This window comes from Hypanus sabinus, chromosome 3, assembly GCF_030144855.1.
Source record: "Hypanus sabinus isolate sHypSab1 chromosome 3, sHypSab1.hap1, whole genome shotgun sequence".
Lineage (NCBI taxonomy): Eukaryota > Metazoa > Chordata > Chondrichthyes > Myliobatiformes > Dasyatidae > Hypanus > Hypanus sabinus.
The window spans coordinates 41260385-41285688 of NC_082708.1; the positions used below are offsets into that span (position 1 = coordinate 41260385).

Genomic DNA, 25304 nt, shown 5'->3' on the forward strand with positions numbered 1-25304 from the left:
CTGTGGAATTTGTGACAGTGTGGAATGGCATAGTAAGTGTTCTTGATGGTGGTGTTGAAATGATTGAATGTGTTGGCCCCTCTGGTTCCACAGTTGGCATGTGGTAATTTGTCAAAGACTTTTTCAAGCTAGCCTAGTTGAAGTCCCCTGCAATATTTGGTAAATCGTCAGGTGTCCCAACTTTTCATCTCCTTTTGGCTTTACATTGATTGGGTCAGGTTATTATCATCTGAATAAGTTTGGTTCTCAAGGCATGTTCATATTACCCCAGAATGTACTTTACTGGAAAGCTTCTGCTTGCCAACAAGCCGCTGTTCTGTAACCAAAAAGGGAAAAAAAGTCTTTGTATGCCTACAAGAGATTCCCAGTCAATTGTCTTGATGTCTTTATGCTGTGTTAGTCTACTCTTCCTGATTTCTTCATACAAACTTGCTGGTTGATTGGACAAGGTATACCTCCTTAAATCATGTCTGTTGACACCCTACTGCCGCTTCCACAGTGGAGTCTATTAAGACAGCAATGCATCCCTTTTTTAAGCCCCTCCCTCAGTGCCAATCCATGTCTCATTATTCTACATATGATAAGGAATCCTGGCAGTGATTAACAAAAAAAAGATTTTGACTAGAAAGAAGCAGCAATAAATGAATTTTATTTGAGTTCAAGGAACTGGAAGTTTAGAATTCAGAATCAAATTTATTATCACTAATTTAAATAACATGAAATTTGTTGTTCTGCAGCAACGATATAGTTGCATTCTGACAGTGAATAAAACATGCGCACTCCTATACAATAGCAAATTAACTCTTTCTTCTTGGAAGTACTGTGTAGTACAACTTGCGTGATTTTAAATAACGTAGAGGCAACCTATGTAGATTTCTGCTCTGAAGAATGAGATAAGTACATGGTGGATTATAGCTTAGAGGGATTTTGGCCAAACACAGAAAAATTGGGACCAACATGCTGAGCTGGAGCAAATGAGCAAGTCAGGCAGCATTTATGGAAATGAATAAACACAATGTTTCGGACTGTGACCCTTCATCAGGTTCTTCATTTCCATTGATGCTGTCTGACCTGCTGAGTTCCTCCAGCATTTTGTGTGTGTTAGTCTCTATTTCCAGTAACTGCAGAATTTCTAGAAGTATGGGCACTGTGGTTGCCGTGTACTCATTGGGCCAAAGGGCCAGCATCAGTACTGTATGCTATATGACTCTCTATTGAGTCTATGCTCTTATCCAACATTTTCTGGGTGTGGAGCATGTAAGATTTCGACCGTAGATTCCTCCATCTAAGATCATAGATTCATAAGGTCCTTCAGTGCAGAAACAGATCCTTTGGCTCACCATGTCCATGCCAATCATCAGGTGACTATATCTATACAAATCCCATTCATCAGGATTAGTTTGTAGTCTTTTATGTGTTGGTAATTCAAATTCATCTGTTATGTTACTCAAATATTTTGAACATACATAACTTTACTATCCTCTCTATCAGTTCTTTCCAGATTCCAACCACCCTCTGGATGGAAGGTTCTTCCTCAGATCCTCTGTAAATCTCTTGCCCTTTCACTCTTGACCTGTGCCCTATAGCTTTAAACACTTCCACTGTGGAGAAATATTTCCCACCATCTATCCTACTTCTCATAACTTTGTATACTTTAATCAGGTCCCTCATCAGCCTTATCCAAACTACAGAAAGAAAACCTCACCTATCTATTCTCTCCTGATAACTGATGATGAAGAACTGTATCTCCAGAAAACAAATAGGCCAATTTTTATCTTATTTGCACTTTCCTTGTCTTCACCTACTTCCTCATAGACCCTATTCAATTTTCTGCCAGCAAAGAGCTGCTAAACATTATGCTGGAAGTCAGTGAGTCACTGAACACTTGTATATACCGGATCACGTACCCTTTTCTATATAGCATTTGCTGAGAGTCTTTATCCATTGTTGGGATTGCTATGAGATAGAAGTGTTCTTAAAATGCCACATCTGTGTCCAGCTGAACAGGAGATTGGACAGACCCGAGCCTTTTGTTGTGGATTTTCTACTGCTGTCTTTATCTCCATTAGCAATTGCTCGGTTATGATGTGTGTGTCATTGGGGGGGAAATAATTTTCTTATCATGTTTTACCGAACTTCAATAACCTGAGTCACTGAATGCATGGCCACCTTCTGCACCAATGGGTTGCCATTCTATTAGATCTTCCATAGGATGGGGAAGGCTTGAGTCAGAAATATCAAGGCAAGAGTGTTTTAAGATGATCATTTGTACATATTTTTCATCCACTACTAACTTCAAAGCATATGCAAGTGGATTATGTAAAATTCACTACGTAACTGTGATTTTCCTAGAGTCTTTGTTTCTGATAGGCATGTATTTGATTGTGGAAGTTGTCTCTGTGCTTGTTTCCTTGGCAGAAGTGAGTTGCGTATTAGGTTTAACACCATTTATATAAATTGGATCATTCAGACACAGGAAGCCATTTGCTTCATGAAGTTGATGATTACTGTTTGTGTAGCAACTCCATTGCTCCCCTCTCTTAGCTCTGTAAATAATTTCTTCTTGTGCCTATCCAGTTTTTTTGATTTGATAACCAGATTGCAGTGTTACAGAATAAAATCATTCCCTACATGGATAAAGTTGTGTTCTACAGCCTCAATATATTTTGGTGATCGCGTTGAGATGGTGACCTGGTATTAAAACAGCTTCTTATTTTAACTCTATCTATAGTTCTCACTTCACCTGTTCCCACTCTACTGATTCTTGTGGACTGTCTGAAAAGTAGGCAAGTGGTCTTGCTTTGTGCATGTCATTTGGATGACCTTCCAAGTGCAGCTGTATGGCAAAGATTGGCAGCAACTTCCTGCAATGACCTTGAGGCAAGAAAGCCAAGAGAAACTATGGCTTTGTCCTCCGTAGGTAAAGCTGTCTGAGTACCTATGTGAGATTATTTTTGAGGTGACAGGTAATCGATTTCAAAGAGTACAAGTACAATTGAGTGTAGGCCCTTTAGTAGGATAGTTTGAAGGAGAGCAGGATTAGAGAAAAAAAAAGCTATCTCTTTTATGGGGAAATAAGAATGATCACCTTTCAGTGTTCTGATGCTTCAAACCTAATTACATGTGATTTTTGCGAGCTGTTGTTGCCAATCTTTGCCATGATGCAGTTTGCTGCTCACAGCTTCATTTGGAAGGTCATCCAAACAACATGCCCAAAGCAAGACGTACCATTATTGCCAAAATCTGAAGGAGATTTATACTGGAAAATAGAAATGTGGTCAATAACATCATGTTGAAAGTATAAGAGTTGAATTTATCAGTGAATACTTCTCCAAGAGACTTGCACAAAATTGATCCACTCTAGTTTGAACCAATAGCAATTTATATCTTTGGAATTGTACCAACAAATTTTCAGGCTCTTGTCTCTTCTTGTACTCTCCATCAATATATAATTTTGTACTTTCCTACAATATATTCTTCTTGTCTCTCATGTTCATGTTTGTGTAGTTCTCCATCTCTTCCTGGTATGTTGTGCTGCCTTTCTCCCTGCAGGAAGGAAATAAGAGAGCTAATGAGCGAGAGAAATAGCGTGTGTTGTTCAAATGGTTGAAAACTTGTTTGATTTTTTTGGCACATTTAACTGTCAATTTTTTCCTTTCTTGCATTTATTGCAATCATTTCCAGAATCCATGAAAGTTCATGCCTGCAATATGTTTTTACCTAATGGAGCTACAATTGGATATTATGATCTTCACTTCTTCACTACAGTCAATCACTTTCATTGCTCAGAAAATGCAAGAGAATGGGGCAGATCTTCTTTGACGTAGAAATGCCTAGTCATCTGGTTCCAATGCCATCCTGTTCTTCCTGAGCTCAGATTTTTTGCATCTAGCACACTGCAATGTGAAGTTGGCTGTCTCTCAGACAGGAGTGATCATATTTTAACCTGGACGTACTCACAGTCTTGTAAATATTGAATGTCTGCACTTTGTGTATTTGTTCTGTAGATAACATTTTACAGTTCTGTTTTTTTAAAAAAGGGCAAAACAGTGCTTTTCCTGACTCAAGATCAGTATTTAGTCAAGAACAGTATTAGTGACAGCAAATTCCACCACAGCCTAATTCTTTCCCAGAAGGCCAACTATCAAACCGAACCTAAATATCTAGGGCATTTACAAACATTCTTAATCCCTAACGTTAACAAAATTAAACTTTAAATTGATTTAAAAGTATGAATAAACCCACACACTTGCTTAAAACAATTAAAACGGTATGCAGCACACACAGAATCCACCTGCAGATTTCTCTTGTTTGTGATTGGAAAACAGTTAGCTAAATTAGTTAAGTCAAATAAAATCCTTTATTTATTTCTCGCTGACAGCCTCTTCTCCTGACTTTAATTGGACTTGTGGCAGGTTAACCTGGTATGGATTCACTAACTGGATTTCCTAACCTGTTTGCTGAAAAATTATTGGAACTACACTCTGCCTTTATTGAATTCCATGAGGAATTCACCTATATAGCACAGAAATTCATGCCCAGCACTCTGCTAAGTAGCAGACTTGGAGTTCTGCTCGTGCACTGTCCAATTTTGGACAAATCTGCTGTCTTAATTGTTCTGTATCTTGGTAGAATATTTGCCCAAATTCATTCAAAGTATTGCTGCTTTAAAATAGCTCTAACAATGTGGGTACAGAGAATTCTGGATCTGGCCTCTATTGGTATCCCTCCTCCCCCCCACCCCCTCCATCAGCCCTACTGAAATTAATGTTCAGCCCATTTTCTCTTCTGCCTTCTTGGTGTGATTTTATTATTTGACAGAACCATGCTTCCCAATAGCACATTATAGCCTGTCCTTTGCAGTTGCTTTAAAGCAATTAAGGCAAAAGTGTTGCACCATTTTATTTTTGTCCCCATTGTTAGGTACCTCCCAGTAGAGCAATAACAGAAACTAGAAGCTTAGCATTTGACAATTATTGGAGAGAACCTATATCCTTTAACTCTACAGTACATTAAAATATTGCATTATCCATCATTAAGCCTGACATTCTAATGTTTATAAATATTTAATTTTATGCTGAAATGTAATTCTATTCATTGCAATGTTAAGAGGGAGTAAAAATATGAAACCAGGAAGTTAAATGGGGTTTATGTTATAAATTAGTGTTCTGAACTGTAATATTTGTTACAGGAATGGAATTACAAGTGGGTAATAAAAATAGGGGATCATAACATCCAAAAATGGGAAACATAATGTAATTACACATGCAACCAAAGAATTAAACCAGTGATGAAGTTCTTGACTGAAAATTCAGTGCTTATGATATTAAAAATATAACTTGGCTGGATAAATAAAAATACATTAGTAAACAAGTTAACATTGTACAGCTATGAAAATCACTTTGGATGAAAGGAAGTATCTAAGAAGAAGGGGCAATTTAGATAGTGATAATTTTGTTGAAATCCAGCAGAGAACAACAATGCACCAAGTGGACCCCTACTCTACACAAGCCTAATTGCAGTAACGTTTTTCTATCCTTAAAGCTGATTTTGCTGTATTAAAATAATGCTAATAAAAGGAATATTTAGAATTGGGAAAGATTTCAGTGCATCAGATTATACAGTATTAGCTCCTACAAAGATAGCCAGACACCGCTAGTGCTGAAAATTCAGCTTAAAAATTAATGTGCAATTGTATTCTTCTGGTTTTAGACTAGCTTGTACACAAATCACTTCTATGATATATTGACGCAGAACAACAGTATGACTCACTCAGAGTGGGAGGCATAAGTCATGATTTGTTATTTGAAGACTAATGCATTACTGTGGGTAGTACATAATTTTGATGTATATCAAACAACTATGTAATTTCAAGATAGATATTGCACTCTTGATAATACTTAAATAGCAGTTACAGCAGAAGAAATTGTAAGTCAAGAGAGTAGATGATTCAGAGTAAGGCAATGGATGTCAACAAATATCCTTGGTTCAAGTGAAGCTCCTTGGTCATCACTCCATCCTTTATCAATATTACAGCTATTAACATTTTTAATAGGAAATAGTTAAGTGAATTACACCTACAGTAATATTTAAAATGCTCAGATGGAGATGAGAATTTAAAGGCATTTCTCAGCCTGAAAATGGATCAACTGTAGCAGTTGATTGAGACTGGTGAATATTGGAATACGTTCAGCAGCAGTACATGAGACCAATCTACTGTAACTGAGAATTCTGTATGCTAGAAGTTCATTTGCTTCAAATCTCTGTTAATGCTTCAGAGTGTTGTGTCCTAGTATCAGTTTTGAAAATGATTAGACATGTTTTTTATTTACAATCTGTGTGTAACAATGGAGGCACTATGTTTTAACATGCTTCCCTATTTGTAAAATGCCATATCCTACAAAAAAATAGTTGCATTACTGAAAGGCTTCAAAATGCTTGTTGAAGTGATCAACGTATGGGAAGTATTTTGTGTCACTGTTCTATAGGGGTCCAGGAGTTCATCTTGGACAATAGCCAGGCAGGCACTTGTGGCAGGATGTTGTGTAAATGACCTCCTAGAGTAATATCCAGAGAAATCTGCAGTATACGGGTAAAATATTATGACTTCGTCATACATGTGGTGGCACCTTTTTCATGCATACTTATGATATGATTCTATGAGTATTTGACACCAGTTCTCACTTCGTCACACTCGCTGACAGCTAGACAGTGGTAATAACTTTCATGAAGGAAAATGGATTTTGCTTTTGTCTAACTACAATTCTATAATTACTACCTTTGTAGAGAATTGTAAGATACCTGGATGTCTTGGATGAATACATCAATTGGGAGATCACCCTTAAATGCTTCCATTTAAGCATTCTTGTCCTTCAAGTTATGTCTTCTCAGTAAATGAATATTGACATAAGACAGCTATATATTGATGGACATTTAACTTTATGATTCTTTCCTCCACAGAACAATGAAGCTCTGGGATTGCTGTGACCAGGGTAACTTTAATGAATATCTGACCATGAACTGATGACTGAATGAATAGCTGATTTATAACAGCTGTGCCAAATTGAATGACCATGAGTACTACCAATGCTGATGTTAATGGAGAGGAACGGGAGTTCCCTGTGAACCCACTATGCTTTGTATGTGGTCAGCAGCATTGGACACGAGAGAACCATCTGTACAATTACCAACATGAAATGGATGATGACCTTGTCTGCCATATTTGTCTCCAGCCATTACTGCAGCCAATGGATACACCCTGTGGACATACGTTTTGCTACAAGTGCCTCCAAGACTTTTTGAGACAGAAGGACTTTTGCCCGTTAGATCGCAAACGGCTTCACTTCAAATTCTGCAAAAAATCCAGCATTCTTGTTCACAAACTTCTAGATAAACAGCTGGTATCCTGTCCCTTTGAAAGTGATTGTCAAGAAGTAATGCAGCGTGGTGACTTGGAAGCACATCTTAAATACAGGTAAGATAATATCTGAAAAATAGAAAACAAATTAATTGCATTTTTCCCATATTAGTTGTGCGTGCAATCTTTTTCTGTGGCAGCAAAACATATTAAGTCAGTGATACACGCAGTGGCTAATGTACAGTATGTTTTATATGTATGTCCACACAATTCAGTTGCACATGATGTAAACTTCAACAAATTAATGTTAAAGATCTTGCAAATTCTACCACAAGTTTTGTGCAGAAAACTTCTGCAATGGCCTTTGCACCATGTTTGGATGGTGATGGAGAAAGGCTCCACTTCGCTGACAGTCGACACTGGCGCACCTCAGAACTGTATGGCTAGGCACAGATCAAATACCATCCATAAATTTGATGATGATACAACCATTGTTGCCAAAACCTTAGATGGTGGCAAGAGCATGTGCAGGAGCAAGATATAGCAGCTAGTTGAGTGGTGTCGCAGCAACAACCTTGCACTCCACGTCAGAAAGATGAAAGAGCTGATTGTGGACTTCAGAAAGGGCAAGACGAAGGAATACTCTCCAATGCTTGTAGAGGGAGCACAAGTGGAGAGAGTGAACAATTTCAGGTTCCTGGGTATTGATATCTCTGAGGATCTAACCTAGTTCCAACATATCAATGCAATTATAAAGTCAAGTCACATTTATTGTCATTTTGACCATAACTGCTGGTACAGTACATAGTAAAAATGAGACAATGTTTTTCAGGACCATGGTGTTAGATGACAGTACAAAAACTAGACTGAACTACATAAAAAAAAAACCACAGAGAAAGCTACACTAGACAACAGACCTACACAGGACTGCATAAAGTGCACAAAAATAGTGCAGGCATTATAATAAATAATTAACAGGACAATAGGACAAGGTATCAGTCCAGGCTTCGGGTATTGAGGAGTCTGATAGCTTGGGGGAAGAAACTGTTACATAGTCTGGTCATGAGAGCCCGAATGCTTCGGAGCCTTTTCCCAGATGGCAGGAGGGAGAAGAGATTGTATGAGGGGTGCATGGGGTCCTTCATAATGCTGTCTTCTTAGTGTAAATGTCTGTGATGGCAGGAAGAGAGACCCCGATGATCTCAGCTGACCTCACTCTCCACTGCAGGGTCTTGCGATTGAGATGGTACAATTTCCGAACCAGGCAGTGATGCAGCTGCTGAGGATGCTCTCAATACAATCCCTGAAGAATGTGATGAGGATGTGGGGTGGGAAATGGACTTTGCTCAGCATTCACAGAAAGTAGAGATGCTGCTGGGCTTTCTTTGCTATGGAGCTGATGTTAAGGGACCAGATGAGATTCTCTGTCAGGTGAACACCAAGAAATTTGGTGCTCTTTACGATCTCTACCGAGGAGCCGTCGATGTTCAGCGGGGAGTGGTCACTCTGTGCCCTCCTGAAGTCAACAACCATCTCTTTTATTTTGTTCACATTAAGAGACAGGTTGTTGGCTCTGCATCAGTCCATTAGCTGCTGCATCTCCTCTCTGTAAGCTGTAAAGAAGGCAAGACAGCAGCTATATTTCATCAGGAGTTTGAGGAGATTTGGAATGTCACCTAAAACACTTGAAAATTTCTATGGATGTAGTGTGGAGAGCATTCTGTCTGGCTGCAACATCATCTGGCATGGGGTTGGCTTCTGTACAGGATTGAAGTAAGTTGCAGAGAGTTGTAAAATTATTTATCTCCATTATGAGTACTAGCCTCTGTAGTATCCAAAACGTCTTTGAGGAGTGGTGCCTCAAAAAGGCAACATCCATCATTAAGGACTCCCACCATCCAGGACATACCTTCTTCTCATTGTTGCCATCAGAAAGGGGGTACAGAAGCCTGTAGAAACACATTCAGCAACTCAGGATAGCTTCTTTCCCTCTGTCTTCTGATTTCTGAATAGACATTGAAACTATGAACACTACCTCACTACTTTGTTCAATTTCCGTTTTTGCACTACTTATTTAATTTAACTATTTGATATACATGTATATAGACAATAGATACAGGAGTAGGCCATTCAGCCCAAGCCAGCACTGCCATTCACTGTGATCATGGCTGATCATCCACAATCAGTATCCCATTCCTGGCTTCTCCCCGTATCCCTTGACTCTGCTATCTTTAAGAGCTCTATCTAACTCTTTCTTGAAAGTATCCAGAGAATTGGCCTCCACTGCCTTCTGAGGCAGAGCATTCCACAGATCCACAACTCTCTGGGTGAAAAAGTTTTTCCTCAACTCCATTCTAAACGGCTTACCCCTTATTCTTAAACTGTGGCCTCTGGTTCTGGACTCCCCCAACATCGGGAACATGTTTCCTGCCTGTAGCACGTCCAATCCCTTAATAGTCTTCTATGTTTCAATCAGATCCCCTTTCATCCTTCTAAATTCCAGTGTATACAAGCCCAGTCGCTCCAATCTTTCAACATGTGACAGTCCCGCCATCCAGGGAATTAACCTTATGAACCTACGCTGCACTCCCTCAGTACCAAGAATGTCCTTCCTCAAATTTGGAGACCAAAACTGCACACAATACTCCAGGTGTGGTCTCACCAGGGCCCTGTACAACTGCAGAAGAACCTCTTTGCTCCTATACTCAACTCTCCTTGTCTTGAAGGCCAACATGCCATTAGCTTTCTTGCTGTATCCTTACTGTATTTCAGTTTTTTTCTATATTATGTATTGCATTATACTGCTGCTGCAAAGTTATCAGATTTCACAGCATATGCTGGTGATGATGAAATCTGATTCTGATCATGGGGTGGGTGGATTGTGTAATGGGAATTGGTTGCTGGGCAAGGTGGGATCAGGATAACAGTTCAGTAATACTTAAAGATTGAAATCACAGTTGACTGTTGGATGAAGGGCCATAGTTGCAGTGACGCAGGGATACAGTGGAGGGGAGTTGTAATGAAGGCTATGGATATAAGTTGTTAAAAGTCTGAAGTATGATCCTGACCCTAGTCAGTCTGACCCCTTTAAGTCTTAGTGAAACAGGCCAAAAACTTGTTATGAAGACTTGTTTCTGCATGGTTGGCTACACTGCTGTGGGATATTCATGACACAAGCATTGAATGACCCTGTGCAGTTCTAAGTACTTTTGTGTATAAATGCTCCATGTGTGTCGAGACACTGGAAACAAATTGCTGATCCTTGAGGAATATGCAGTAAGAACTCAGTTGTTGTAAGCAGCGATTTTTCTGATTAAATCCTATTGAGTGGTGCACAAAAACATTACACTTAGTAATGGAATTTCCATGCTTTGCTACTTTTGCAGAATAAACAATATATTAGAAATTATTTCAGCATTAAGCAATCCACAATTTAGAAAATCTATCTGGAAATATTAATAATATGGGATGGAAAATACGGATCAGTTTTGTGTATCATAATTTTGATAACACCAACAAACGTGTTCTTCTTTTGTTGGAAAATTCAGCTGGCTATCTGGTAAGAGTTTAAAAGGTTATTAAGTGGAAAATGTTTTACATTGCCCATCTTAAGCTATATACAGTGGATTCAAGTTACTGCGACACATTGGGACCAGTAGATTTTGGCCTAATTCAGTGGCAGACCCAATTTAATGATTCATGGAAATGGATAAAAGAAAAAAAACTATAAAATTGTGTATTGGTTTTGAATATTTATTGATGGAGATATTCATCTGCCGTGTTCTTTTGATTGACAGTAAATGAACAAAATCAGCCCAGATACCTAGGACAAATAATAAACTGCTTTCACACAATGTTTTAAATGATCGCATCCTCAAAATCTTTGTTTTCATTGTAACATTCAAGATGATAGTCGATAATTTCATAATTCCTAACTTGTTGAAGTAGTGAAATCATTTCATATTCTCTCCTGGCCATTTCTGGCATCTTAGTGTCTGAAGGCTTGAAACCATAGTGAGCGAAATGGTTCAGAATTCTCTTACTGCTTATTTCTCGCAAATAATCAGTGACAAAAATCACTGCTTTGTGAACACAAACATGCACAATTGCCACTATTTACAACATGATTGCTCTAAGCATAGAGTAGTATTTAATGGCAGCATAAATGCACGTGACTGACGCTAGTAAGAAACTGTTCAGCTCCAGTCTCCTGTCCCAGTTAAGCAGCATCGTGTCCCAACTAAACAACGGGAGTCCAGGCTATTTCACAATTTAGTTTATGTACTTCAAGAGCTGCCCTAAATAAACAGCTGCCCGAATTAACAGATGGCCCGATTAACTGGAATACATTGTATATAATAGAGCGATGTTTAATGCATGCTTTGGTCAGTTATACATTTGTGTTAATTAATTGATTGGTCAGGGCATGAAGGGATACAGGGAGAAGGCAGGAGATTGGGCCTGAGAGGAAAGTTGAATCAGCCATGATGAAATGGCGGAGCAGACTTGATGGGCCAAATGGTCTAATTCTGCTCCTATATCTTATGGTCCAATTAATAAGATTATAGGTTGCTGAGAAATTGGATTGGTATTAGTCATTATGTTTAAGAGTGCTTTGCTACCATGTTATTTATACTCAGTATTTTTCAGGTTAGTAATATTCATCATGTCACATTATTGCACATAAAATTAGTCGGGATGTCATAATTAGTCAGGGTGTCAGAGGTGACAGGGAGAACGCAGGCGAATGGGGTTGGGAGGGATAATAAATCAGCCATGATTAAATGTTGGAAGTGGTGGAGCAGACTCAACGGGTTGAATGGCCTAATTCTGCTCCTGTGTCTTAAGGTCTTGTGATACAATATGTTTTGCTAACTACTGTCTCAGTATTTCATGTACTTTAGGGGTCGTATAGGTCCCTGAGATCCCTCAGTATTTGCATGCGGTTACTGATGACATATCTTAAAACCAGAAAGGAGGAGATCGTATAAGAAGTTATGCTCACAAGAGGACATGCCTGCTACACTCTTGTACAGAGTGGCTGTATTTTCTTAAATATATGAATATAAACCTAGCACATTTTGCATTTCTCCTCTACGTATCTGTGAAATGAAACTTTACTTCCTTGTGCTACTTATGTCTTGCTCCTGAATGTGTTCACACTCTCCTTCAAGACCCACAGGTCATGGTCTCCATGTTTCTCTCCCTCTTCAGCCTGCTGCAGCCCTGAAATATATTGCAATCAGTGGTCTACATGATTGGAATATATTTCAGGACATTCCTGGAGCAACAGAATCTCACACATATTTGGGAGAACAATTGTGTCTTTCACTACATTCTGATAGATTGGTGGCTCCTGTATTGGTATTGATGCTGCTTATCTTTTGACGATACCTCTTCTCTGTAACTGACTTGGTGGATTTGATGCCATCAATCAGAGAGTAGTTCTCTGTGACACAAGTTATTTGTATACTGTCCTCCTTTGGATCACCATGCTCAGAATAGAGTGTCACCAGGAAAACAGCGTTGTCATTACCTTCAGACATTGCAAAGTTTCTCTTGCCATTGTACTCCATACAACTCTTCGTATCCTTTTTGATTGCTTTTTGATCCTTTTGATTTTGATTGCTGAGATGAAAATCTTCCCTCTTCTCCCGTCAGTGCAATAAAGTGTCCCCCTTGAGCACCTCCATCAGGAAGATTTCCAAGTGAGGCATCATTGAAGACACCAAGCCTCAGTGAGCTATTTTTTCCAAGCTGTTGAAACTTTGACTTTTTCCAAAAGAATTCTGCGCAATAAATTGTTGGTCTCACGTAAAGTTTGTAGTGGCATTTTTTGTGCTGGATGCTAAGTTGTTCTGCTTCAGCTTCACTGAGGGGCACATCCCATTGTGTGGCATGTGAGAAATGTGAAATATCAAATTGAATTATTAAAAGGAGTTGGCATAGGGTCAGAACGTCGAATCATTGTGGATCGAGTTAAGAAACTGCAAGGATAAGGAGACCCTGTTGGGAATTGTATACAGGCGCCCAAACAGTGGTAAGGATTTGGTCTACAAATTATAGCAGGAGATAGAAAATGCATGCCAAAAGGGAAATGTTACAATATTCATGAGGGATTTCAATAGGTAGGTATATTGGGAAAATCAGGTTGGTGCTAGACTCCAGAATGGGGAATTTCTAGAATGTCTACAAGATGCCTTGTTAGAGCAGCTGGTGGTTGAGCCCACTAGGGAATCAGCTATTCTGGACTGGGTGTTGTGTAATGAACTGGAATTGATTAGAAAGCTTAAGGTAAAAGAACCCTTGGGGGTCAAGTGATCATTATATGATCAAATTCACCCTGAAATATGAGAAGAAGAAGCTAAAGTCGGATGTGACATTATTAGTGGAGGAAAGGGAATAACTCCACTGTTTAGAGTTCGTTGGACAGCAAGAAGATCCAATAAGTCACTACTTGAAGAAATACAGCCAGACTGCTCAATAGGAGTCTTGATTATGAGACAAAAGCTCAAATACTTTGGCCACATTATAAGACAGGATTCCCTGGAGAAGACTCTCATGTTAGGTAAAACAGAAGGTAAAAGGAGAGGATGACAGAGGCTATGATGGGTAGATAATATTACTCAGACAATGCGCATGACCTTGGAAGATGTTAGAGAGGCAGTTTCCAACAAGAAGGCTTGGTGTGCAGATGTCCATGAAGTCACAAAGTCAGATTCAACTTAACAACAAGAACAGAAGCAAATTACAGGGGCACGAGAGAAAAGTTGGAGATAATTGATTAGAAAGGAACACTGGCAGGGATGACATTGGAGCAGCAATGGCTGGAATTCCTGGAAGCAATTTGGAAGGCACAGGATATAGAGTATGCATCCCAAAGAGGAAAAAGTATGATAAAGGAAAGATGACACAACCATGGCTAACAAGAGAAGTCAAAGCCAACATAAAAGCCAAAGAGAGAGCATATAATAGAGCAAAAATTAGTGGGAAGTTAGAGGATTGGGAAGCTTTTAAAAACCAATAGAAGACAACTAAAGAAATCATTAAGAAGTGTAAAGGGGGTTTCTTCTTTTTTCTTTGTTACTGTTGGGAAAGGGTTTCCTTTTGTTAACTAGCAGGAATGATAATTTACTGATAACGAGAATGGTATTCTTTTGTAAACCAAATGGGGATTAATGTTCTTTCTTCTGAGTCTGTAAGCTTTTGTTGACGGGCTTTTGGGGAGATCGGCACGAGGGGGTCGAGAGAGAGGACGCAATGCTCTAAGCTGGGCGAGGATCGGACCCCAAAGGGGGGGTCCGAGGCCGGGAGGTTCTCCGAGGAGGGGGGGATGCAGCTAGATGTGCTTGGTTGACCACTCGGAGGGTCCTGAGCTGCGAGTCGAGGAGTTCGGAGGGGATCGAATGGTGGCCAGAAGACTTCAGTAATTGAGCTCCAACGGTTGTGCATGAAGTGGTTTGGACTTTGATAAGTTTGGAGCCTTTTCTTGAATTTTCTCTTCATATATACTGTATCGTTATTAATCACTTAGTTATAGTAACCTTTATAAATTGTACTCATTTAATCGCTTATGGTGTACCGTCTGTTTTTGGGCGAGGCGGGGACATCACACAGCATCCACACCAGCTGATTACCCAGTTTGGCAGGGCAGATGGCTGCTCCCCCTAGACGAAACGAGCTGAGCGAGCCTGAGGCGACCCAGGGGGTTACAGAAGGAAAAGATGGAATATGAAAATAAGCTAGCCAACAATATTAAAGAGGATACCAGAAGTTCCTTCAGGTACATAAAGTGTAAAAGAAAGGTGAGAGTGGATATCGGACCACTGAAAATCAATGCTGGAGAGTAGTAATGGGGGACAAAGAAATGGTGGACAAGCTGAATAAGTATTTTGCATCAACCTTCACTGTGGAAGGCACTAACAGAATAATAGAAGTTCCAGAAAATGTGTGAAGTTACCATAATTAGAGAGAAGCTTCTTGGGAAATTACAGGTGTAAAGTAGATAAGTCACCTAGACTTGATGGAGTACACCCCAGGGTACTGAAAGAGATTGTTAAAGAAATTGTGACTGCATTAGTAATGACCTTTCAAGAATCATTAGATTATGGAATGGTTCCGGAAGAGTGAAAAAACTGCAAATTGCAAATGTCGCTCCACTCTTCAAGAAGGGCGAGAGGCAGAAGAAAGGAAACTATAGGCCAGTTAGTCTGACGGTATTTGGGAAGATGTTGGATTCAATTATTAAAGATGGAGGCACATGACAAAATAGGCCATAGTCAGCATGGTTTCCTCAAGGAAAAATCTTGCCTGACAGATCTGTTGGAAATCTTTGAAGTAATAACAACCAAGAATATAACGAGGAATATAAAGAATGTAAGAAGAATCTTAAGAAAGAAATTAGAAAAGCTAAAAGAAGATACGAAGTTGCTTTGGCAAGTAAGGCGAAAATAAATCCAAAGGGTTTCTACAGTTATATTAATAGCAAAAGGATAGTGAGGGATAAAATTGGTCCCTTAGAGAATCAGAGTGGATGACTACGTGTGGAGCCGAAAGAGATGGGGGAGATTTTGAACAATTTCTTTTCTTCAGTATTCACTAAGGAGAAGGATATTGAATTGTGTAAGGTAAGAGAAACAAGTAGGGAAGTTATGGAAACTATGACGATTAGAGAGGAGGAAGTATTGGCACGTTTAAGGAATATAAAAATGGATAAATCTCCGGGTCCTGACAGGATATTCCCTAGGACCTTGAGGGAGGTTAATGTAGTGTTACGTATTCAGGCAACAATAAATACATGAGTTTGGCAAGGGTTTTTTATAACAAACGACACGTTTATTAAACACAAAAAACAAACCCCCCAAAAGTAAACACTAACGTAACCGGAAACAAACTGCAGTGCGGCAGCTCAAACAGTTCTTAAAGCGATATTGCAAAAACAGTTCTTTAAAGTGGTATTGCCAAAAGTTCGATATGCTCACAGTCCATGTAAAAGGGAGAGACTTTATAAGACGATTCAAATTCTCTTTCACATCGCTTGCTTCGATCCCCGATGTCGAACTTCCCACGAAGAATTTATGAAACAAAACGGCTTAAAGGCACTGACCTTTCCTCTTCACTACCTTCAATCCTTTCTGGTTAAACCCAGGGATTAACATGAAGATAGTCAATGAAATCCTTCCAAATAAGGATCAAACAAAGGTTGAAACCCATTTCACCGTAGAAAGCGATTCTCCTCGATCTTTAACTCCCGAACTTCCGATCTTCACTCTCCACTGATTTTCGAACTAGCAGAATTGTAAAGAACCTGCTGGCAATGACCTTTTAAACTTTAGGCATTAGATAAAAATTTCATCCTTCAACTAAACTGCATCATCACTTAAAACACGCAATGGCATGAAGTCAACTTGGCAAATCCAGCCACGAACTGCCCCTCCTCACAAGGTGGGGTCTATCTTTTATAACCTGTAAAAAAAAACCTGTCACATGATCTCCACTGGCAGGAAAATGACATCACTCCACCATCACAAGACCATCACTTCAAGTCCAGTATAGCTTCAACCCCAGTCACGTGACAAGGGCACCACTGTCATGTGTCACGAGTACGTAACAGTAGAAATAGCAGGGGCTCTGTCAGAAATATTTCAAATATCATTAGAAACGGAGGTGCCGGAGGATTGGCGTATTGCTCATGTGGTTCCATTGTTTAAAAAGGGTTCTAAGAGTAAACCTAGCAATTATAGGCCACCATCTCCCTCTAGTGCTCCCCTCCCTCTTTCTTTCTCCCAAAGCCTCCTGTCCCATGATCCTTTCCCTTCTCCAGCTCTGTATCATTTTCACCAATCACCTTTCCATCTCTTAGCTTCATCCCACCCCTTCGGTCTTCTATCATTTCGCATTTCCTCCTTCCCCCCACTACTTTCAAATCTCTTAGTATCTTTCCTTTCAGTTAGTCCTGACGAAGGGTCTCGGCCCGAAACGTCGACAGTGCTTCTCCATATAGATGCTGCCTGGCCTGCTGTGTTCCACCAGCATTTTGTGTGTGTTGTTTGAATTTCCAGCATCTGCAGATTTTCTTGTGTTTGCAATTATAGGCCTGTCAGTTTGACGTTAGTGGTGGGTAAATTAATGGAAAGTATTCTCAGAGATGGTGTATATAATTATCTGGACAGACAGGGTCTGATTAGGAACAGTCAAGGTGGATTTGTGCATGGAAGATCATGTTTGACAAATCTTACTGAATATTTTGAAGAGGTTACGAGGAAAGTTGATGAGGGTAAAGCAGTGGATGTTGTCTATATGGACTTCAGTAAGGCCTTTGACAAGGTTCCTCATGGAAGGTTAGTTAGGAAGGTTCAATTGTTAGGTATTAATATTGAAGTAGTAAAATAGATTCAACAGTGGCTGGAGATGCCAGAGAGTAGTGATGGATAACTGTTTGTCAGGTTGGAGGCTGGTGACTAGTGGTGTGCCTCAGGGATCTGTACTGGGTCTAATGTTGTTTGTCATATACATTAATGATCTGGATGATGGGGTGGTAAATTGGATTAGTAAGTATGCAGATGATACTAGGGTAGGTGGCATTGTGGATAATGCACCTTAGGTTTTCAAAGTTTGCAGAGAGATTTAGGCCAGTTAGAAGAGTGGGCTAAGCGATGGCAGATGGAGTTTAATGCTGATAAGTGTGAGGTGCTACATTTTGGTAGGAATAATCCAGATAGGACATACATGGTAAATGGTAGGGCATTGAAGAATGCAGTAGAACAGAGTGATCTCGGAATAATGGTCCATAGTCCCCTGAAGGTGGAATCTCATGTGGATAGGGTGGTGAAGAAAGCTTTTGGTATGCTGGCCTTTATAAATCAGAGCATTGAGTATAGGAGTTGGGATGTAATGTTAAAATTGTACAAGACATTGGTAAGGCCGAATTTGGAGTATTGTTTACAGTTCTGGTCACCAAGTTATAGGAAAGATGTCAACAAAATAGAGAGAGTACAGAGAAGATTTACTAGAATGTTACCTGGGTTTCAGCACCTAAGTTACAGGGAAAGATTGAACAAGTTAGGTCTTTATTCTTTGGCCCGTAGAAGGTTGAGGGGGGACTTGATAGAGGTATTTAAAATTATGAGGGCGATAGATAGAGTTGACACGGATAGGCTTTTTCCATTGAGAGTAGGGGAGATTCAAACAAGAGTTGAGAGTTAGGGGGCAAAAGTTTAAGGGTAACACGAGGGGGAATTTCTTTACTCAGAGAGTGGTAGCTGTGTGGAACAAGCTTCCAGTAGAAGTGGTAGAGGCAGGTTCAGTATTGTCATTTAAAGCAAAATTGGAAAGGTATGTGGACAGGAAAGGAATGGAGGGTTATGGGCTGAGTGCAGGTCAGTGGGACTAGGTGAGAGTAAGCGTTCGGCACGGACTAGAAGGGCTGAGATGGCCTGTTCCCATGCTGTAATTGTTTTACGGTTATGGTTATAAGATAGATAAAGGAGAATCGGTTGATGTTGTGGTACTTGGATTTTCAGAAGGCCTTTGGCAAGATGCCACACATGACTGCTTAACAAGCTACGAACCCGTGGTATTACAGGAACAATTTTCGAATAGATAAAGCAATGGCTGAAGGCAAAGATGGTAATAAAGGGAGCCTTTTCTGACAGGCTGCTGTTAACTAGTGGTGTACCACAAGGATCTGTGTTGGGACCGATTCTTTTTAGGTTATATGCCAATGATTTGCTTGATGGAATTGATGGCTTTTTTGCAAAGTTTGCAGACAGTACGAAGATAAGTGGAGGGGCAGGTAATTTTGAGGAAGTAGAGAGGCTACAGAGGACTTAAACAGATTAGTAGAATGGGCAAAAAAATGGCAGATGGAATACAGTTCCAGGAAGTATATGGTCATTCACCTTAGTAACAAACATGAAAGGGTTGACTGTTTTCTAAGTGGAGAGAAATTACAAAAAAAAACTGAGGCACGAAGGGACTGGGGCGTCCTTGTACAGGATTATTTGCTCCAAAAATCTCTTCAGTGTTGATTTCATAGATGCAAATGTAAGTTCTGTACATGCAGTTAACGCTAGCTGTCTGTCCTCTATGGCTAGACATATGGTATCCAACTATTTGAAAGCTGATACTGTGTCAGGAAGTGCCATTTTGTATTTACACACGTGTAATGCCCTGCTTCATATTTTTTTACTGTTATGCTGTATGTATTACATTTTGGCAGCTCTGTGAAAGCAGTCTGTTCTGTTTTCATGCTTGTTTGGGTTACTGTTGAAGGTAAGAGAGAGGAGAAATGTGTGCCATCCAATTAGGATGGTCGGATTAAGAGGAGGTTTCTTTGGTGAGGGGCACTAAGGTTGGGATTGGAGCTTTTGTTGGAGAGGAGATGAAAAGAGAAGATGCTGGGGAGAACCAGTCATCGCATATGATCCAGTGGGAGACCTGTTTGTTCAAGATGGATTGCGAGCAATATTCAGAACGTGGTATATGCTTTCACATTGACTGAGGGCCCAGCATGAGTGACAGAAAAGTTCCACATGAGCTCCAACTTGTGGACATTTGACTGTTTAATTAGAATGGGCCCTTTTCTTTTTGTTATTCTTTACTAACCCGTTAGTTAAGATTCATGAATATAATTCCTTTAATCGTATGTAGTGTATTGTCTGTTGTTTCCTGGCACTAATTTGTAACAGGGTAGCAAATGACTCAGCATCCACACAAACCGGAGTTTGGGGTGGGATTGAGCTCGCCTCAATCTCACAAGTTTGGCAGGTCCAGAGGTTGTCGTTCCTAGACTTATGCAGCCAAGAAATCCAGGGTGTTTCACATGCAAATGTACTTTTTATTCAAAATCAGTAATATGATCAGCCATATTTTTAGAACTGTTTTTATAAATTTTGTCAAAGTCTGAATATGCCTCATAAATCCAATCCTTTCCTCGCTTCAAAAAAACAGTCTTATTTATTAGCAAGGGCCCGCTTCTTCTCAAACTTCATAACACGAGTCCATATTCCAATTTTATTCTTTCAGTTTTCATAAAATTTGCTCTCACCAAATGCTAGCAGGGTCCTATAATTGGTCCTCTGCTACCGCAGTTCATGGTCAAACAACAAAGGCAATTTTTGCTTTAATTCAAACAACTTTTACTTTCAACGTCTCCATTAAATACATGAGGGCCACCACCTTTTATCCCCACAACCACCACCCCCCCCAACTGTCCTTTGGCATGCATACACATAACGGGTAGTGTGCATGCTTATTAAATACTTACATAGACCAAATGAACAGAACTCAATATGAGTGAGAGTCAATATCATCTCTGTCTCTACTGCAGTGAACACTGAGCTGTTCTGATGAGGAGAAAGGCAGGAGAAATTCAATGATGTAAGTGATGGTGGCAGCTGGAAGAGTGTGGTAGAGCAAAAGGGAAAGTCTGCATCACACTGTGCTTGAAGGTAATCCAACTGGCACACTCTGGTTAAAGGTATTTTTGTGCATGGTGGTTTTCACATTTAGAAAGACCTGAGAGGTTGAACCCAGCACACTAGTTAATTTAAAAGCACTGCTGGTATGTACACACAGGATACTCTGAAGATACTTGCATCTTCATGCTCTCTTGTAAAAATGCAAGCGCTGTAAATTAATTATTGTCATATGTGCCAAGGTATAGTGGGAAAACTTACCTTGCATATTGTCTGCAGATCAACTCATTACAACAGTACATGTCTTTGATATTCTTGGCACTGATTCTCATGTGAATTTGTGGTGAGCAGCAATCAGTCTCTTTAATAACTGAAAAGTAAAGTTGTAATAACAGACCAGAGTTCAAATAGGTAGTCAGAATGATTAATTAAGACTGGATGAGTTCATGACTGATCATGGACTCAATGGGCCGAATGGCCTAATTCTGCTCCTATGTCTTATGGTAATGGAAAATAGTCATTATGGGTTATTGTTCTACAGGCTGTTCAAATGGAAGCTCTTAATTTGTTATTTTACCAAGGATTCTTATTCTTTTATCAAATCACAAGTATCATTTGTTTAGCAGCCAACTGAAACCTTAGATAAGCCTCTTGCCATTGTACCTCTGTTTCCTGTCATTTTATGAGCTGCCTGATTTAAAGGAAGAGAACTAACTTTAACTGCCAGTTGGCTGCTAGCCTTGAATAATTATAGTGAAGAGGATTCCTGTAACTACAGCACTCAGTCTAAAGATAAATTTTACTGTTGAGATCCAATTAGCATGTGTGAATAAGGATGCTGTTGGCATTGGAATGATTACTTAGTACTCCTGCCAGAGATTTCCACTGAAATTGAAGGGAGCTGACTGGTATTCTGAAAAGTGGGCGAAGAGAAAAGAGAAGGAAAAGAGAAGGATCAAGTGTATGCAGTGTTTTACAATTGCATACCGTTTTCAAATGTGGCATTGCTATTTCTTGACCTTCCAACACAAGGTCTTGACCAAATACCTATTTGTAAGATAATTATCCCAGTTATGAATTGGATTCCTGTTTTCCACTCATCTACTTATGAATCTGATGGAAGCATAGACACACAAGCTTCCAGTATTATTCTGGGGGTGGGCGGGGGGGGGGGAGCTAGAATATTTTCTTGCCATTCCTGGAGTCTTCATTTTCCTACATTCAGCAATACTTATGCACAATCAGCTGTTTCAGCAGCTTCATGTGTATGAATTTTGGGATTATGCCAATAGTTTCATCACTGATATCAATGGAGATTCAGTTTGTTCCAAGTAGTTTAATTTCCATAAAGATTGCTCTCTCTGTCCATTGTAACCTTGCCAGGAAAACCAGAGAAGCTAGAGTAAATGATGAGAGCATTTGCAGTACAGTAATCCATTTCCTAAGATTAAGAACGAAAGGGTCTTTGTAACAGAGTTTACTAATAGTAAAATATACTAAAGGCTCTTTGAGAAGTTGCCCTGATGCCCCAAGCCCAAAGACTAATCAGATCGCTGAAATTCTAAGTTGCCTAAATGGAAATTCCAATCCTTGCAAAAGTTACTTATCCCCTATTTCTTTTAGATCAGTGATTCCCAATGGGGTTGGTTCTTCCCCCCCCCCCCGCCCCCAAAGGGCCGGTTACGCATCCTAAGGGGGCGTTAGGGAAATAGAAGTCATCAGGGGTGCGTTCAAGATTCTTGGGGTTTGGTCCTAACTTGAGTCGTGTGACTTGACTGACCATTAGTATAGCGGGTACTTGCAAAAGAAAAAGGATGAGGTACTGGAATACAGGAACAACCGTAACTCTGCAGCTGGTGAGCACTCGTTCATCACAATGCATCTGAAACTTGGCAATCTCATCCGACCTTACCAACCAAATAAGGTTGGTACCAAGACCCTTTGTCAGGACTAACTGAAAGAAAAGATGGTAAGAGATTTGAAAGTAGGTGGGGGAGGGGGAAATCCAAAATGATAGGAGAAGACAGGAGGGGGAAGGATGAAGCTAAGAGCTGGAAAGTTGATTGGCAAAAGGGATACAGAGCTGGAGAAGGGAAAGGATCATGGGACAGGAGGCCTAGGGAGAAAGAAGGGGGGAGGGGAGCACCAGAGGGAGACGGAGAACAGACGACGAGTGATTTTGAAGGGGGCAGAGAGAGGGAAAAAATGGTGAGACAGAAACAAAAGGGGGGGGGGAGATAAATAAATAAATAAGGGATGGAGTAAGAAGGGGAGGAGGGGCATTAACGGAAGTTAGAGAAATCAATGTTCATGCCATCAGTTTGGAGGCTACCCAGACAGAATATAAGGTGTTTTTCCTCCAACCTGAGTGTGGCTTCATCTTGACAATAGAGGAGGCCAAGGATAGACATATCAGAATGGGAATGGGACGTGGAATTAAACTGTGTGGCCACTGGGGGATCCTGCTTTCTATGGCGGACAGAGCGTAGTGTAAGGGTAGCTTACTGAGCACCAGCTCTATCAAACTAACATCCAGATTCCAATCTGAATCCTTGTCAATGTAATCTTCACTGTTGTGGTCTTCATCTTCACCTTGCCTTTTCTTTGCATGCTGCTACCATCATTCCATATATTTCAACTCACTGTTGTCGTCAACATCTTATAGGCATTCCCAGTTTGCCCCATTAATGATGGATAAATACATTCAGCCCAATCTCTATGAGTCTGAAGGTGAAGTCTTGAATTCTAATTCTGCTAAGAAACAAAAACTACAGAAAGTGCGTCAATACAATGTTACATACCTATAGTATGGTTTTATTCTGTTCCTGTCAGATCAGCAACACCCCAAGTATCTTATTTGTAATACTGTACTGCCTAATGAAGCCATGAAATCATCAAAATTGTACGAACACTTCCACAAAAGACACCCTGAAAAGGCTACTTAAGGTATTACTCAGTTCCAGAAGATGAAGGCATTTGAAAAGCATTGCACACTTGAGTCATTTGCCAAGTAAGGATCTTGATAGTGGTCTCATTGCTTCTGATACTACTTTCAAAATGATAGCAAAGTGTGGAAAATTGGTGAAAGATTAATAATACCTGCTGTATCAGAAGTGCTCACCAGTATTCTCAAAATGGATACCAGTATTTTAAAATCAATTCCTCTGAGTAATAAATCTATAGCTCGTCGTATTGATGAAATGAGTGAAGACATTGGTATCAACTATGCAGAGATCTACAGTAAACAGAATTTGGATACAACTGAATGCATTTACTGTGTGAGACATTGCTAGTGGCATATCTATGATTTATCAAAAATGGAAGCATTTATGAAGAGATACTCTTCTGTATGTAGTGCCCTGGTTCACATCTTTACTGTTATGCTGTAGGTATTTCATTTAGCAGCTCTGTAAGAGCAGTTTGTTCTGCTTTCAGCCTGTTTGGGTTATTGTTGAAGATAAGGGATGATGTGAAAGATATATCATCCAATTAGCGGGAGGTTTTCTTGGTGAGGAACAGTAAGGTTGGTCTTGGGCTTGTGTTCGAGAGGAGATGAAGAGAAAAGATACTGAGGAGAACCGGTTGTAGCATACGATTCGGTGAGAAACCTGTTTGTTCGAGATGGATTGTGAGCGCCGTTTGGAAGGTGTGGGCTTTCACGTTGACCAAGGGCCCAGTGCGTGAGTGACAGAAAAATAGCAAAGTGTCCAACTTGTGGGCATTTGACTGCTTAATTAGAATGGGCCTTTTCTTTTTGTTACTCTTTACTAACCCTTTAGTTAAGACACATAAATATAATTCCTTTAGTCGTATGTACTGTCTGTTATTTCGTGGTATTCATTTGTATTAGGGTACCAAATTGCACAGCGTCCACACATACAGGGTTGGGGGTGAGCTCGTGCCTCATTTTCACACATTTGACAGGGCCAGAGAAGGTCTTCCCTAGACTTAAGCAGGCAAGGAAACCAGAGTGTTTCATATAAAAAGTTTACAACAAATTTCAATGGAGAATCAATCTACAATGAACTCAAAATGTATATTGAGTATAAAAGTATCCCAATTAGGAACATGATTTCTTGTGCAACAGATGGAGCACCATATATTGACAAGTTGCCATGCTGGTTTAGTGACAATTACGAAAAAAGAAATTCCGAGTCTGTTTGCAATCCATTGTGTAATTCATCATCAACTTCTCACAGCCAAAACCCTCCGCCAGTGACCTTTTCAGTCATGACTCGTGTAATATTTGCTATCACCAAAATTAAAGCTCATCCATTAAGCAGAATATTTTCCTTGGGAAACAAGATTGAACTTTTACAAGGAGATATGGCATTTCTAGCCAATCTGAATGACAAAATTAACATTCTAAATATGAAACTGCGGGATAAGAATTTCAATCTAATCCAGGCAAAAAGTGCAGTGTCCACTTTTATTGGAAAATTGGAAACGTATATGCAAAACATTGGGAGAAGAATGTTCCTACAGTTTCCCTCCGTGGAAAATATGGCAGTCCCTTGCACAGATGATGA

General features: G+C 39.9%; 1 protein-coding gene across 2 annotated transcripts in view; it reads left to right on the forward strand.

The window, feature by feature from the left end:
- Positions 1-25304, forward strand: part of lnx2a (ligand of numb-protein X 2a) — a 117605-nt gene that overhangs the window by 15912 nt on the left and 76389 nt on the right. For both annotated transcript variants that reach the window (XM_059964141.1, XM_059964142.1), the window contains exon 2: positions 6961-7474. In XM_059964141.1, the coding sequence (XP_059820124.1) occupies positions 7068-7474 (407 nt within the window). In that variant the 5' untranslated portion in view covers positions 6961-7067. The remainder of the gene's footprint in view (positions 1-6960; positions 7475-25304) is intronic.